The sequence below is a fragment of the Hylaeus anthracinus genome, unplaced genomic scaffold (assembly GCF_026225885.1).
Source record: "Hylaeus anthracinus isolate JK02 unplaced genomic scaffold, UHH_iyHylAnth1.0_haploid 0, whole genome shotgun sequence".
Lineage (NCBI taxonomy): Eukaryota > Metazoa > Arthropoda > Insecta > Hymenoptera > Colletidae > Hylaeus > Hylaeus anthracinus.
In genome coordinates, this window is record NW_026533254.1 from 15,038,436 (window position 1) to 15,055,606 (window position 17,171).

At 38.0% G+C, this 17,171-nt stretch overlaps 1 protein-coding gene across 3 annotated transcripts in view; it reads left to right on the forward strand.

Annotated features, from left to right (window-relative positions):
• LOC128885299 (potassium voltage-gated channel subfamily H member 8) overlaps window positions 1-17,171 on the forward strand; it is a 46,709-nt gene that overhangs the window by 18,694 nt on the left and 10,844 nt on the right. For 2 of the 3 annotated variants that reach the window (XM_054139283.1, XM_054139290.1), the window contains 4 exons: window positions 14,053-14,286; window positions 15,077-15,202; window positions 16,172-16,299; window positions 16,688-16,916. In XM_054139283.1, coding sequence (XP_053995258.1) covers window positions 14,053-14,286; window positions 15,077-15,202; window positions 16,172-16,299; window positions 16,688-16,916 — 717 coding nt within the window. The remainder of the gene's footprint in view (window positions 1-14,052; window positions 14,287-15,076; window positions 15,203-16,171; window positions 16,300-16,687; window positions 16,917-17,171) is intronic. The other variant, XM_054139299.1, reaches the window with a different exon arrangement.

Below are 17,171 nucleotides of genomic sequence, written 5' to 3' on the forward strand. Positions count from 1 at the left end.
TGTCTGCAACGGAACGCGCCGTGCAAAAAAAAAAAAAATGAAATGCATCGAACCTGTCGAGAATTCAGCGTATTGATCGGCGTGACGGAGCCTAATGATTGCACAATATCGATGACACTTATCTTATCGTATCAATCGACATCATGACGAAAGATAATGACGCAGTTCCTTCCCGTGGAATATATACACGTTTATCGATTTAAAGTCGATTCCTCCGCTGTTTCGAACGTAATGGGAGTACATGTTACGCTTAACTGTTTCCAACAGGAATAAATCGTTCGTCGTTTTCTACGATGGCTTCCTATCGCATAGGAAATGAACGCTACTAAACGACAATTATTAGATTTAGAAATTGTTTCCACGCATTTGTACAAAAATAAACTTGCAATTTATTTATAAGGAAAGACCGTACAACTTTTAATCTTCCGAGGGTTACGTGAAAAATATGACGCATCGAATTTCTCAATATTCGGTAATTGTCCAATTTACCCTCAGGAGCTGTAGCTTTACTTGATTACAGCTATACTATGTCACAGCTATGGTCTAGCGATCCCGAGGTATCCTAACCATAGGAGGGCCAACGAGCCCCTAACGAACTACATCCCCTAATGGGGATGTCAAGGAATGGATAGAAATATGCAAGAAAATGCAAAGTAACATGAATCTAGAATTTAACGAATGTAAGGGTGAACGTGCCCTAATGTTAGAAGAGTCATAGTCTAAAGCTTAAATAGTCTTTCGCGCTCTTGTAATCAATAAACAAAGAAAATTGTCCGATCGAGTTAATTTCCACGCCTAGGAGAAAATGTCGGTTATGATAAATACGCGACATTTCACGCACGACCACGAAAATGTAAAGGAATATATAAACGAATGCAAAGTAACACGAAGCTAGAATTTAACGAATGTAGGGTTGAGCGTGCCCTATTGTTAGGAGAGTCATTAACTAAAGCTTAAATAGTCTTTCGCGCTCTTATAATCAATAAACAAAGAAAATTGTCCAATCGAGTTAATTTCCACGCCTAGGGCAAGATGTCGATTCTCGTAAATGCGCGACATTTCACGGACGGCCAAGAAAATAGTCGATAATCGTTCGACTTTCCGGAAGAAACCGCGCTTGATGAACGGATGGGAATCCATTCGCGGTGATTTCAAATCGGTGAAACGGCGGGGGAATTTTTTTGAAAGGAAATTACTAAGTTGGTCAATATCGGGGAGGAAAGTTGGTATGGGTTTCCTCGGGCGGGCTTGATACTACCAGGCTTAATCCCTTCATATTCCGGTCCGAGGAGGGCACTCTAAAGCAGAGGGAGACCTAAGCCGTGCGGTAAAAGAGAAGATACCGGACACCAACGAGCCAACGGTGTCCGTCTTTTATTTCAATGTCTCTTTGAAACAAAATTCTAACTTCTGTTTTGTGATTACGCTCCGTGTGCAACTGTGCGACGAAAAATAACGAACATCGTCGAAGGGGTTAGTTACGCTAAGGGGTTAATAACTCTGCGAACAAATTAAGTACACGAATAACTGTGGAAGTAGAATGAAAGTATAGTTACTATATGTTTGTATACTTTAGGGGCTTTTTCAAGACCGTCCACTTTAATAAAAGCTAATAATTTAAATGCCGATATTATAGATCATCTAGATCGAATACCCTCATAACCACTTAACGGCCGCGCCCAAGTTAACTCAGGCAACGTAATTACCACGTAATCAAGTGAAGTCATGCTCAGTGGCTAAATTAATGAAGAGAAAAATATCGGTATGGTCAAATTAATGGGATCACATTTCTTATGATAATGTAGTTTAACATTTCATAAATGTGCGCTACAGGAACCTCGTAAATATTGTCTCTCAATCTACAGTATTATATTTCTCACTCTTAGATTGGAGCGAACGTTCTATGCCAATAGTTTTCAAATTTTTTCCAAGGACCTCCGCATTCTGGTTCTTGAAAATTTCAAAATCACTGGGTATCGCAAATTTGTATCGTTAAGGCGAAGATAAAAATAACAAAGTATGTTTTGAAATATCAACGTTGCAAATATGTAGTGCGTAAAATAAAAAGATTTTCATAATTTATTCAAAACCAGGAACAGAATTTGAAGTAAACGTGAATTCACGTCAGCGGTCGCGAACGTGTCAAGTTGCTTTTCGAATATGCGAACTTTCAACTTACCTACGCCAAATATTGTTAACGATAAACCTGTTTCCTTTGACTTTGAGCGTGACTATCCGATTACCTTTTGGTAGTACTCATTTCGACTCCGGCATCAAATTAATTTTGAACTAAATTAACGCAACGCGAACGAGTTATCCTCCAAAAGCTTCGTTAATTGTATCTTCATAATTATACGTTTAACCGTTGACTATAAACTTGAAAACGGTCATATTTAAACCATTTTTTCTGGACATTTTAGATATAATGAGAAACGAGCAGCAAGATCTTCGGACTAAACTCGTGCAATAATTGGCAAAATTCAAATAACGGAGGTCTGCTTGGATGCATTATAAACGAAGATCAAAGAACTCCAGTTTACAATGCAAGCATTTAATAACGCGACGTAATATTAACTAGGAGCATATTGAAGTACAAACTTATACTTTTTTTTTTTTTTTATTTCACTAGTGCCTCATTTAGCTACGTCTGCTAATAAAGTCACATTAATTTTAGATCGGAAACGTTAAAATTAGATAGGTATGTTGTTTTCAGCTAAGATCGAAATATCAAAGTAAATGTCGCTTATGAATTTTCTAAAGATTCTAGTAACATAATTTTTCGAATTGTAAATAGATTAATACTACTTTCTCTAAACATTTAAAGAGTAGAATTAAAAAATATCGAACACTTTGTTTCGTTGATTAAAAAGACTGGACAAAAGCGTTTAAACACGAGACACTCGTAGGGTCGAGTTACTTTGCTATATTTTCGAGTAAATATATTCGATTTCTATTCAATTGGAGTTCTTACGTGACTCGTATAAAGCAGATATTGAAAAGTCGAAGGGGTGTGTGGTTAGTGGCCCTATTCTTTGCGCCACTCTGGCAACGATCAGTTTGCAAGTATATTGGGCTTGTCTGTTTTCAAGTGACGGAGGGGGAAGTCTCTTACTTTGAAGGACTTTTGCGAAATGAACCAATACGAGAGGTTCTTCTACCGTAGAACGCGTTTATTAAAATACTTTAGTAATCTTTTACAGGGAAACGACGAATAATCAATCACCAAAATTTATCGAACATCTATTTTTCAAATTAAAATGAAATGTTGCCTGAAGTCCTGAAGAATAAATTCAGAGAAGTAAGAAAAAATGACGCTGGGAAATAGTAAAAAGTACTTTTCGAGGCTTGCTGATTCACTGCAATTCATTTCTAAAGATTCATGATTATTTTATTTCTTCGGAGCGTCGGAATCTTTTGAAGGATGGAAAGGGACACCAGCCGTCACTCCACGTATTCAAAATTTTTGTAGAAATCTGATTAGGAGAAATGGTACGCTGCGACCTCGGTGGAAATTGCTAAGTTATCGTCACCGACCTCAATCATAGGTGATAAAGTTCCGCTGGTAATGGGTCTCTCGGCCTTCCTCTTTAAATTACGCTGAAGAACGACGAGTCTGAATACCAAGTGTTGCTTCTACTCGTCGCGACAGTTGCCGAGCAAAGGATTTCATCGCAAAAATTCCAATTACGTTGCATCGACAATGATCATTCTTCCTTTCTTGCTGACTGCTTTTCTTGGCGACTGTTCCGAGTATTTGTTTCAATGTAGGTTAGATATTGGAGTATATTTCGCAGTTGCAGTGGTATAATTGTCAACAGTTTTCTTCAGTTTCATTCAATTTTGCTCCAGATTTCTCTAGTTGCATTAAGTTTTTTTTCCAGGATTCTTTAATCTTGTATAATTTTCTTTTCGAGTTTTGTTAAGTTTTCTTTAGCTTTGTCCAGCTTCGTTTAATTATCTCCAATTATTCTTATGTGAACCTGAGCTATTCGAGATGTGTCTGGTTTCACGTCGTATTTACGCTATTGTGATTCACTTCGATTAATGATTAACCGTTAGATTTTGATTTTGGCAGATGTCGCGATAGAGAAGTTCTGTTTTCTCGAGCGTATATAATAGAAGGAAATTTTTTGTAAGACTCTTAGCCAGGACGGAAATCATTAAAAGTACGAACACCGTATTACAAGATCCCTGACGTTCGAGTACCAAGAATAGAAACTTAGCCCCCGGAAGAAAGAGAAACGCAACGCGAAGGTTTTCGCTAAGAGCTCGTGGAACGGGATGAAAGTTTCTTCCCGGAACGAGAATATTTTCGGTTGCAGGCGTTCAAAGAAACGGCGAATCTTCTCTCAATGGAGGTCAAACTCCACGGGCGTATTCGCGATCCTTTTAAGAATATTACACTCGCGACAATGTGCGAGACAAGGAGATTACACAACTTCAGAAGCTAATTAATTTTAGGAAAAAATCTTGGCCAAGCGAGAGATTAAACTTTTGAACAGAACTGATATTATATTCGTTCTCTTATCGCCAGTGGAGAATTGGAACAGGTTGCCTGAATTGGAGTACTTTCAACGTTTCCCTAAGAACGTTATCCTATATAAAAATTCGTGAAAATACTGAAAATTTTTAAAACTTTTAATAAAGGCAACGTTACAAAGTGAATGAACTTGTCGCGTTAGACTTCGAGAGGTTAATTACAAAATTATTAGTGCACATTGTATTGAACGATGTTTTCTATGGACGAAGCCAAGGACGAGGGTGATTAAAAAACGGTTTCTCATTTGCGAGAGTGATAAATCCTCACAAAAAAACGTCTGAAATCAAGCGAACGCGAAAATTCTTGAAGCTTTTAAAATTGTTCATGGACTGACCTACAATCGCAATATGTGGAATGGTAGATTTGCGTATATACGTGCGATAGCATCATTCCTTGTACTAAAGTGCCAACGAAAAAAGAATTCTTAAGTTTCATCAGTGAAATGTATTTATTTATTAAAGAGTAATCTACTCTTACTTCTTGCAACTTTCTCGCCTTTTTCGTAAACATTGTATACGCTCCAAATAATCTCATTCAACAATTCCATATAACTATAATCAATGAGCTGTTAACGAATACTTTTATAACAATTAGGAGATAATGGCAATATGATATTTAAAAAAACATGGAACATATACCTAAACAAAAGATTACCAAAGAGACCACGCAGAAAAAAGTGTACAGCACGAACACTCTTATTATTTACCTGGGAGCCCATTTAGGTCCACGGTACGTGATGAAAAGCGCAAGGTCGACATGTATGGGTAATACCAACTTTAAATCCCTAGTGACCACGATATCGCCATCTTTGAACGCAAACTCATGGTTTTCATTACCACACTACACGACACATCCGACACGTTCGTTTATTTTCAGGGAAATATCACGTTTTCTTAATCCCCGTGTACACCGTCGCGACAACCGGAATCAAATCCGTAAACTCGTTCTCCCCCGGAATTGTTTGGTAAATGTTTATTCATTAAATTGTGAACGGCGAAAATTTTATTCGAATGCCCTTTGGTCAATATTATTTCTCCCACTCGAGGATTCTTGTTTCTGTTTTTACACTCCCTTTAGCTCGATCTGTATACCAGAGACGGGGTAAATTTTATTCGTGTAAAATGTAACCGGCGCGCGCGACGCGCGGCAATTTATTCGCGATGTTTATTCGATCGAACGGTTAAATCTTTATTTGTTCGTTGCGAAATATTCCACGCTATAATTGGAATTCCGATTTTCGTTTATACGAGAGCGCGGATAAACAGTCACCCTATCTTCCTATTCGTTGTACGAAATTTTTCTTCGGATAGGGAAGCTTTGACGCTCGCGTTTTATCTGATAACGTGACCGAGGATTTTTGTGGGAGTGAAATATGCAAACAATGTCCGACGTTTGTCCATATAAAATATATGCATATATGCGCGTACGTGTCACTTTTCACGCGCATGCTGTCGAAAAAGTCTTCGTACATTTTATGCTCGCTAATAATACGGATCAAAAGTCTCATTCGGTTTCACGTGAGTTGGAACTTTACGATTTTATCGTTTTCATGACAATGTCATTGTAAATGTGTAATTTTTAGCTAGCGATGCTTTTCATTTAAAAATTTTTAATTCAAATGAAAAATATATTGTAGTGTACAGAAAACAATTTCATTTTGTTGTAATCTTATGATTTATTATGGCTAAGGATCTTATTACGGGGTTAAGCTACGAGTGTTATATTTATTTATTTATCTAACGTCTTCATTGGCCAGATATCTCAGGGCGTGAATACAACTTTAATATGTAAAATATTCCGACTCATGCGAAAGGGGTCAAGTACAGTTAAAGTGTTGTTTCTAAACTATCTTCGACTAAGCGCTGCCTTGCATGTGTGCTACTGTTGTAAAACACTTCGAAAATGTTGACTCCATCGTGGACTAGCGTTTATTTAAACATAATGAAAGATCATTTGCACAGCGGTGCAATAACATTGAGTCTCGAAGAAACGTTTATTTACCAACCAAGATGATGACTCGGGTACTTAAAATGACTGTGTGGAACATTATTCGAACTGTTCCAATATTTATTCTATTTTTAAAAATGTTACGTTCAATTTAGTGCAATTTAACAACACCAGAAACTCATAATTATAATAATCACTTATAATCATAATCACTCTAATTATAATAATAATAGTCAAGGTGTTCGCAGTATGCAAATTAATGTTGCGATACATTAATGGTAATTCACGTTCGAGTAAACGACAGATAATATCTCTAAATTCGAAACAATTAGTTATTGATTCGTCAATTGCTGTTATCACTACTATTCTTACGCTACTCGATTACTCTCAGTTCCACGTCAAACAGTACAGATGCGTTTTCAAATTTACTCCTCTAGCGTGCCGATATACTTTACCATCCCTCCACGTTTGAAAGTTCTCGCAATTTCTGACGTTTTATGAAAGTCGGGATTCATTCTTAAAACTTGCACCAACTTTTTCGCGAGCTCTTTCACTGCAAGTACCGGCTACGTTCTTTAAACAGTTAATATATGTCGCAATTGCCTCTATAGAATCAGTCACGTGCAGACCTACGAATTGCATTTCCACTTTCGTCGCTGGCAGTGTCTGAAAACGCGCCTCGATGAATACTATATTTCGGGTAAATTCTTGCGGAAGTAAATTCCGCATAATTTTAATTGCGGCGGCGTGGTGCGCATCAACTAAGTTTCGACTTAGAAATGTCAAGAGATAAATACGCTAAAGACTCGTGGAATATTTAATACATTTAAACGCGTGCAGTATGAGCGAAACATGTAAAACATGCAAAGCAGAAAATTCATTTTCAAAGCCACCCACGGGCAAAAAAAATTTCATTTCGAGTCCCATTTTGTTATCTGTTTTCGATAAAAATATACATATTCACGAACATCGGGCGACTAGCGTTCACAGCACAAGTAGTACAATGTTTTAAAATATACGTGGAACCTTCTTCGTGCGAGCCCCCGTTACTAAAATTTTCTATTATTGGAATATTTTATCGTTTAGTCGTTCTATCGCACAAAAGAATTTTACGTTACGGTTTTACTTTTTTGGATACTTAGAACAAAGTTATCTTCGACATTTTCTTTACTATTAAATGGATACATTCAGCCATTCTATGCGAAATAGGTTTAGGACTACATTTTTTTAGTGATATGTATGAATTTTTGTTCAAGAAAGGAATATATATGTATTCATTTATCGAAACTTTGAGAACACGTTATACATATATTCATATAAATATTGTAATATTTTTGAAGTTTTTTTCTCAATAATACATATATCAGTTGCTACCCATCGATTTGTGTACGTGCTAAAGGTCCCAGTTTTCATCTGAAACCAATAGAGTTTCAAATTTACTGTAGGAGCATGTCTTTTTCCTATATGAACCTCACCTCTGGTTGGTCCTAAGTTTCTATTCGAGAGGCAATACGACAGGGGGTCGTATAGTTCCTAAACGCGTATAAAGCGTAGAAATCGCAGCGCAAACACAACTAACGTAGCATAAATTCAGCCGCATTAACCACAATAGATCCAGCAACACCGTCGTATCCACTTAATTATTTTGCGGTCACAGGGAAATACGGCCCGGAACTTATGACGTAGTTATCGCTTTTCAATTAACGACCGGAAAACATGGAAACGTGTCTCGCGACTCCGGGCACGGTTAGAGCTCCGAAAATATTCGCTGATTGCATACGACTAAATTACGGTCGCATTTTATCCAATTATTTTCAAACGGGATTTACGCGTTACCGAAATGCCAGACGGGGAGAGATTTATACGTGAAGCGAGTCATTTAAATGCTTATAGTTCGAACGATGCTAATAGAATTTCGCAATAATCGGCAAACAAATATGTTGCTTTATTTCGCGGTATTTTCACACCGTTCCAGGGAGATACCACGACAATACAGTCTGGAATTTTTGTAAACGAGTAACTTAAAATTATGTGACTAGAAACTAAACTGCGGATCTTTATGCAAAATAAAATGTTACGTTTCCGAACGTACCTACAACAACTGAACCTAAATAGGAGTGTATTTTACTGTGGAAATATTATAATATCAACTTTATTTTCAATATTATATAACGGATAGTTTGTTCTTTTACGGTCCACTGGTACCGGCCACGGTTCCTTGATGGTGTCCCTGCTGATCTAAATCTAATTTCACTTGACACTTTACACTTTACAAGTTCGCAGCCATTAACTCGACATTACTCGCGACGAAGGAATGTTCGTCGCGAATAATACCGATTACCAGGTCTCGCCACATGGAGATTGCTGCGGCTGGAGACGAGGAGATAGAAGGAATCAAAGTTCCTTCGATCTCCCTCTATATAGAGTCGACGACAATATTCAGATAATAATGTGAAGCTTTAGTTGCGTTAATTATTAACAATATTTGTTGAAGCAACGACCGAGAATACGATTTTGCTGTAATATTATAAAAAGATTTCCAATCTTAAAGAAACAAACGGTTACCATACGTCCCTTTTGATTTCATTGAAATTTGCATAGAAAATTTTCGCCTAGGTCTAAAAATAGCGGTTGTATTTTAGGTGGAGAGAGATTTTCCGCCTCCACCTAGTATGCGACACAATCGGCTCCATTAGTCTTTGCCCGGATTCGACTGAAACTGTAGCGCTTACACCGCTTTTAGCGGCTGATGCGATGATCGTAAACGCTGTCGTCGTCGTGACCACTAGTCTATACATGCTATTTACCATGGTTGCGTATATAACGGGATCGGATATTCGAACGATGATTTCACACGTTTATTGGGAACGCGTAAATTCGCGCGAAAAGGGCTGCAGAATTCAACGAGTTGGTCACTCGAAGCCTGAAAAGGTACTCGGGCATCGGTTGTCGAAAACGAAACCACGAAATTTCCGTAACCCGCTAAATAGTAAAACTTGGCGATTGCGAATCAAAAAAGGAGATTAAAAAATGCTGTATCATCCTAGGCAATAATGCTTTCGTTGACTATGATACAGCAACTCTCTTAACTCGGTTCATTATAATTTTCGTTCGATGCGTTTTATTCGAAACCGTTCGAGTGTCACAATATAACTGCACGTTATTCCTCTGGCACTCAGCATTCAAATGAAATTTAATTACTATAGTTACCCCGTCCGACAACACGGTGTCTGCAATTGAAATCAACGTTTTACCATTTCATAACTGAATTTCAATCCTGAATGACTAATTATAATCTCCACAGATTGCGAGAATACCAATTTCTCTGCGCGTCGATCAATTTGACTTGGATTGAAATTTCGCTATCCAAGGAAGAATTTCGATTTTATCAAAGAACGTGCATTGGTAACCGTACTATAAATAGAAAAATAACCGACAGAGAACATGCCGAATAGCGTTGAAACGTTACCCTTAAATCGTATTTTTTTCTTCGAACCCTTCGTAACCGAACTCATTATTTTTCCACGTTGCGTGAAGGGTGGCCTCGTCGTTAACCACCGCATTACGACACATTCCACTAACTGCAGAAGAGTTGCGCGACATTGTTTGGATCTGCTCAACCACCGAAACCGGAACTTTCGTTGAGCGTTTATTTTCAGAAGAAACGCGTTAAAGAATCGCCGTTAAAATTCAGTGCTTTTTATTTACCACGTATGAAACGGAATCGTATTTTAACGTAAAGACGATTAATTGGGATTTACGGTGACGCGTGAAATATCAACTGAAAGTGTCGTAATAAAAATAAAAGTTTATATACCGCAATGAAATATTTTCACGGCGAACGGAAATTTAATTGTCCGATTAAATGTACAACAGGATTAAATTCTTATGCGTTGATTTTATCGATCGTCTGTTATTGGAATAAAATTTCGCTCGTTTCCGTTAAAAAAAGCTAACGTAAATTATTTAAATATTTAAATAGAGCGCCGCAAGAGGTTAACGACGTAATCCGCACGCAACAGATATTCGTTAAATAAATTACTTTATTAAAATCACAAAATAAAAATAACACGTACAGACGCAACAGATTGTTTGCTGCTGTTCGTTTTCACTTCAAAGTCGCCTGCAGAGTTTCAAAGTTTCTTTTATTTGTTTCGTGTTCCTTCTGTAATTCACTCCCTTTGACAACTTAATTCTTGTTTAATATTTTCCCCATCCTTGTTTACTCGCTATCAGCTCGTTTACAGGTATTCCGAGTTTCGGTCAACCTTTTTTAGTTTTTTTTTTTTTTTTTAACTCGGTCTGGTACAGCCCTGGCATTTGCAACGGTAGCACGCGAAGACGTTAATGTTTCACGAAATATCCTTGACGATCGGAATCGCCGAGTTTCTTTGAAAGAACAGGAAGCGTGGGGAGATGAAATCGCGCAGGGCTGAGAGAAGATGAAAGTGTTTCCTCAGGGGTGAGCGTAAAATTAAAAATAGTACCGTCGCTACCCTGAGAGAGATTACGCGTGACGTCAGAAACGTTGACAAAGCTATCAACCAATGAACTGTACCACACGATGCGTTCATGCATCAGCTTCTTGCATCACGCATTTCACGCATGTAATTTATCAAAATCTTGTTTACCTGTCTCGATTTTCAATTTATAACAGCAATCTCGTTCCGCACGCTCGCGTGGCTTTTTAACCGACCATGTGCTCCCACTTAAATGGAGCGAATATTGTTTCGTTTCATTTAATGCACTTCGGTCGGTTCGATTGTACATATAACGAGATTGCAAGAAACACGTGCTTTCGAAAATTTAATTTAAAGAGTACGCAGTGGAACAAACTATATGAACAATGCATACAGCTGATAGTTCAATAACGATATAAATTAGACCGCACTATTATTGTTTACATCTACATCCCGAATATGAATTATTACGTCGAGTGTATCCACCGAATGTTGGTGTAAGTTATGAAACCGTATATAGAATGAGCAAATTTATTACTAACGTAAAATAAATGTGGTATGTAATGAAAAATTGTACGAGAAGTTTGAAACGAAGATAAAATTCAATTCACGGAAAATAATGTAAGTAACAGCGTTATTTTGAAATATTTCTTCGATCGCTAATGAAAAGTAATCTTCCTTAAAGCTATCAAAAATATTAAAGCTATGGCTCCAAACAACTGATTTCGTCGTATTTAAGAGCATGGATCGATACGTGAACGACACAAATTGCCTGAAAAGTTGATATCGAAAACGATATCGTGGAAAAGGAATCGATCGGTAATTTTTGGAAAGAAAACTGGAAGCTACAATTAAGAGCAGTGGGTGACCCATATGTCAAAGTCCGTTTCATGCAACGTCTCTGTGCGCCGAATAGAACTCAATTGTCCGTTTTGGAGAGGTTAAAAGTTTAATCAGCGCTCTATGCGCTTCGATCTCTGTTGGTTGCTCTTCTTTGTGCGATGCCGTTGGTTCGATTGAATCGCCATGTGGAAATTGCCGCATCAGAGAATAATTGAAAGCAAACCCAATACACGCGGAATTAATTTGTAAAATTCACGGCGCCCGCTATTGCGAAACAAAACACGTGCCCCGCCGAAACAAATGTCGCCATAACGGTGACACATTATAGACGTTTTAACAACAACGGACCAGGTAGCCATCGTTGATTGGACAACCGTCGCGTTACCCTCGTTCCTCTTCCCTAACCCTGTTTTTCCCTTCCTGGCTGGTAGCTCATTCTACCCCAATGAAAAATCAATATACATGCAAATTTAGATTGATAGCGTGAAAAGTTGATAAATTAAAACACAATACAAGCTTGAATATATCGAGAATTCGATTCTTTTATACAGGGTGTTTCTTAACCTATTAGCTGCCACGATCCTCATTTGGATTTTGGAATTTTAAGCACTTTTCGATTCGTACCAGTGTCAAGAATTTACGTAAGCTAATATCACAATTTAATATTAATAGTAAAGCCTAATTAATCTAAAAATTAACTTACTATGTGGGTGTTTCTCTGGAGTAGTCTAGCATAGTGGTCGGGAATCTATGACCTGTTGGGTGAAGCAGTGACCGTGATGCCATATCAACTGACCCATGAGGGTGTTTACCTTTGATAGAAAACCATCGAGAAAATCATGAAATAAAGTTGTATTTTAAATATTGAGAGTGCTCTCGTGATAGAAGATGTCAAAGCATCAAAGATCACGGTACTACGTTTCCTCTTGCAATTCGTCCCGAATAAATGAGACAGCACTGTTTGAATCTGCGGTACTTCAAGTTCCTTGCATTAAAATTCTTGATTTGTTGGTTTTTAATTTAAAAAGCTCTCCTTTTTTCATCGATGGTTGCTCACTGTAATCAGACAAATTTTCATACTTGGTATAGAATTCCATTTTCATCGTTGGCAAATCGTGTTCGCATGTTAAAAATATTATTAATGTTGTTCAATTACAATTATTAATATTACAATATTATTAAATTTTCATAATTTCGACTCAGTGCGGAGCATTCGAACAGCTGTGCTCCCTTGAGAATCGCCGACACAGAACCGAATATAATAAAAAATGTTCCCTGCTGTACTGGATCGTATATGACACGTGGATAAGGGAGGGGAAATTCCCATTAGGAATGTTACAAAGCTCAACTTTTTTATTGGAGTTTCAAAAGTATATAAATCTTTGAAAAGATGCCATCCGAAGTTTAAGAATTGTATTTTTACAAATTTGACCTATCGAAAAACGTATTTTTGTATCATTTGAAAATTCGAGAGGATAACGAATTCATAGAATATTTTCGAGAGGATCTCGAAATGCTGACGTGCATCATGCGGCAGTTTTCAACGAGTTTTTCCCAAAACCATGTTTTCCAGGATCCTGGACGTGATGTCTTGGGGATTACCGAACCGATCGATTTGAAACTTCGTGTACATACATGTAGAGTAGATGTCTATTTATAGCCCTTAAGAGACTTAAGGTGACAACTTTAAATCTTGTACTAGTACAGGTCTTTCGATGGTCAATAGAACCAAAATAGTAGCGACACCAAATTCTAAAACGCTGCCATTTCGCTGAATCAAATTTTCAACTTTTTTCAATTCCAGTGCACTCTCATATTTCCAGATAACTTGTTCTTTTCGCGTATTCCGCGTGTTTCGATCGATAAAACTAAAATAGTAACAATAACCTTTTTAAAGCACCGCTGTTTCGCTAAATTAAATTTTCATTTTTTTTTTTTTTTTTTTTTTAAATTTCAGTACACCCTCATATTTCCCAATAACTTGTTCTTTTCGTTTCCTATTTGTGGAACCGCGCCAATAGCGTCGACGATAAAAGCGCGTTCGCCCGCGCAGCAGATGGATCGCAGCTTGAAATGCTCAAAATATTTATTGCAATTCGTTGAAAAAAATCTCCCTAAAAAGTCAATAAATACATCCACGGAAGTTCGCACTTGTATTCCTCGAACTTTTAGTTCGAAGAAGAACCATTAATCACCCGAATAATCGTCTTTCTAACGAAGATACCTCGCTAATGAAACATTCTATCGCTTTCCTGTTTACAGACAGCAACTTTGTGCTGGGAAATGCGCAGGTTCCGCCGTCCTATCCGATCGTTTACTGCTCCGACGGTTTCTGCGAGCTGACAGGATTCGCGCGAGCGCAAATCATGCAGAAAGGTTGCGCTTGCAAGTTTCTACATGGCCAGAAAACGAAAGAAGAGGAAATTGGGATGATCGACAAGAGTCTCGAGAGCAAGACGGAATTGAAGATGGAGGTCGTGTTTTATAAGAAGACCGGTAAGCTCGGCATGTCCGACCAGCAAAAATTAAGGAATTGCGCTGGTGTAGAAAATAACGTACCGAATTTCTCTTTCCATTATGCTCTTTTTTAATGAATGTTCAGACATTTATATTTTGTACCCTGAGAAACTCGACAAATTATGAAAGTCATGAATTCATTTCGAAAACTTCAATCTCTTCTTGGAACCATGTTTTTGAGGCCTTCGGAAGAATTTTATTTATATCGTTATCGTATTATACGTCATTTTAGATGGATTGCAATTTTGTTCTTAACTCTAATAGTGCCCTCATCGCATTGTACTTCTACATTTCTATAGCCTAAACTACTTTTATTCGATTTTCATTCATTTTACAATTCCTACTGACTTGAAAACTAGTTATCTTAAATTCAATAAGAAAATCATGGAAACCCAATCCAATTTAAAATAATCGTAATTCATGTTACGACCCAAGTATACTACCGTGACAGAGTCTATGATTTAATATCATTGATCGGTAGGATTCGACGCAACCGTGTGCACGAAGAGTACAGGTGCGGTAGCATAAGTTTAATCAAGGTAATCGATTCGATCAAGTTCTATCATATTTGCACAGTATCCACTGTACTTGTTCATGAAGTGTTCAAATCGACGAGGTTAAATCTTAAGAAAACACGACGGCCATGAATTCGACGCTGGTCGCTAATCGAACGATTACTTTTTTTATCATTACGTTTCACAAGATCAAAAGTAACAACCGACATCTCGTGAAATATTTTAATGATTCGGTATACGATTTTAATTTCCAGGTGAACCATTCCATTGCTTGCTCGACATTGTCCCGATAAAAAATGAAAAAGGCGACGTCGTTCTGTTTTTGGCGTCGCACAAGGAAATCAAAAAGGATTTTCAGCTCCGTGAGTTGCACGATAGTGGTGAGTTCTAGGCCATGCTTCGCTGCCGAACACGTTCGAACGAAACGTTTTCCCTAGGAATATATTATTTATTTTCATTTTTACCTGGTAACCTTGACATGCAATAATTCAACTCAGAATTAAACGTGCAATAATGGAAAAGCAGGTGTTGCTGAACGGGTGGGAAAGGGTCGTAGAAAAAATACGGTGATTACGTTTTTCCATAACACTCAATGGTACGTTTCATATAATAATTTCAATCGTGCATTTTATTTTGTACATTTTATATATTCGTTCATTTGGTATTTATACTTACCATAAACGCGTAAATATTCGCAGTCTAATGATATATAACACAATTATCTTTACATATAAATATACAACTACATCGAATACCAGTCTCGAACGATACAAAGAACGAAATAATTTTCGAACCAATCTGATATCTTGTTCCACGTAACCGATCGATTGCATTCCGAAGTATCCAGAATCACGGAGCCGTGAGTCGGATATGGGTTCGATCGATCTCAATGTGCCACACATACTTTCCTCTCCGGTATACCTAAACGTTTCGTGCTTTCAACACCGCGTTCACGCAATACACGCTGCACGTGAAACGTAATGCAACACTATTATTCAAAGCGAAACACCAAACAGCACAAATCGAGCAGGCCAACTGTTTCGAATAGTTTGCTTTTCCTTGTAGTATTTACGCGTCGCGGGCGTTGCACGTGTTGGTCTCGTAGAAAATCAAACCTAGAGGAGCCACGCGTGTATTTCGCGCGGATATTTGAAGTATTTTCAGTGGACACGCGAGCGCGCGCAGTTTTCGTAAAATTCAAAGTCTCCGGCGGTTAAACGGCGCTTGTTTTTAATTTAATAATTAGCGAGAACTGTACCGTCTCTACAGTTCGTTGATTGCACGCCAACTAATTTTCTAAACTGTACGAAGCAAGAAGTGTGCACGGCAACGGTGCAATTGCATTTCAGATGCAAATGGTAGCCTCGATCCGGAGGCACCGCCGGCTAATTACGGCAGAAGAAGGAGTCGCGCCGTTCTTTATCAACTATCAGGCCATTACAGACAGGACAATAAGCCCAAAATTAAGTTGAACAATGTAAGTGGTTACCCCTTAATTTACCCATTTTATATTTTTCCTGAGCATCGATTTCGATCATTTTGAAATATATTATCAAATTCCTTACTCTGAACGACTTTTACCTACATCTATCACCGCCGGAGACACTTAGTTTCCGACGTAATCATAAAAATATACTTCGCTAGAATGATATAGGTAATTAAGAAATAATTATTTGGTAAAGCTCTCCCTCCCTCGTAACATATTTCAATATCATCGAAATCGATGTTGAGCACTCTCTTTTCTGTAGAATCACCAAGTCCTCTTCCGAGGTAAAAACTTTGCCAAGTGTCCAATTACTAAAACATCTACGCTAACCATGTTCCAGATACATCGCTTTGTAAACCTGTCGTGTCTGTTATTCTAGAACCTTCTGCATTCTACTGCGGCGCCTTTACCAGAGTATAAAACATCCGGGATAAAAAAACCCCAATTCATCTTGAGCCACTACGGCTGCTTCAAGTCTTGCTGGGACTGGTTGATACTACTCGCAACGTTTTATGTGGCGATCGTCGTCCCTTTTAATGCGAGCTTCATTAATACAGACAGGCCTACGATGGTCAGCGACGTTGTCGTCGAAGCCCTCTTTATATGCGGTGGGTACGACTTACATTTTCTCACCATTCGCGTTTGTTTTCGTCGATTGGGTGACCGTGGAATTCAGCGAAGGACTTCCGTCGCGGCGGTTCTAAAATAATGAAATTTACGATTCCCGATGCATCGATTGGCGTACTTTTAAAACAATTCAACCGAGGAAGGGCCGAGAGAAGGGTTGGTCCTTTTATCCCGTCGGCGATTCGAGGATCTCGTTAAGTCCAAAAGTAACGGCTCCATCTCCCCTTCCGTTGCTA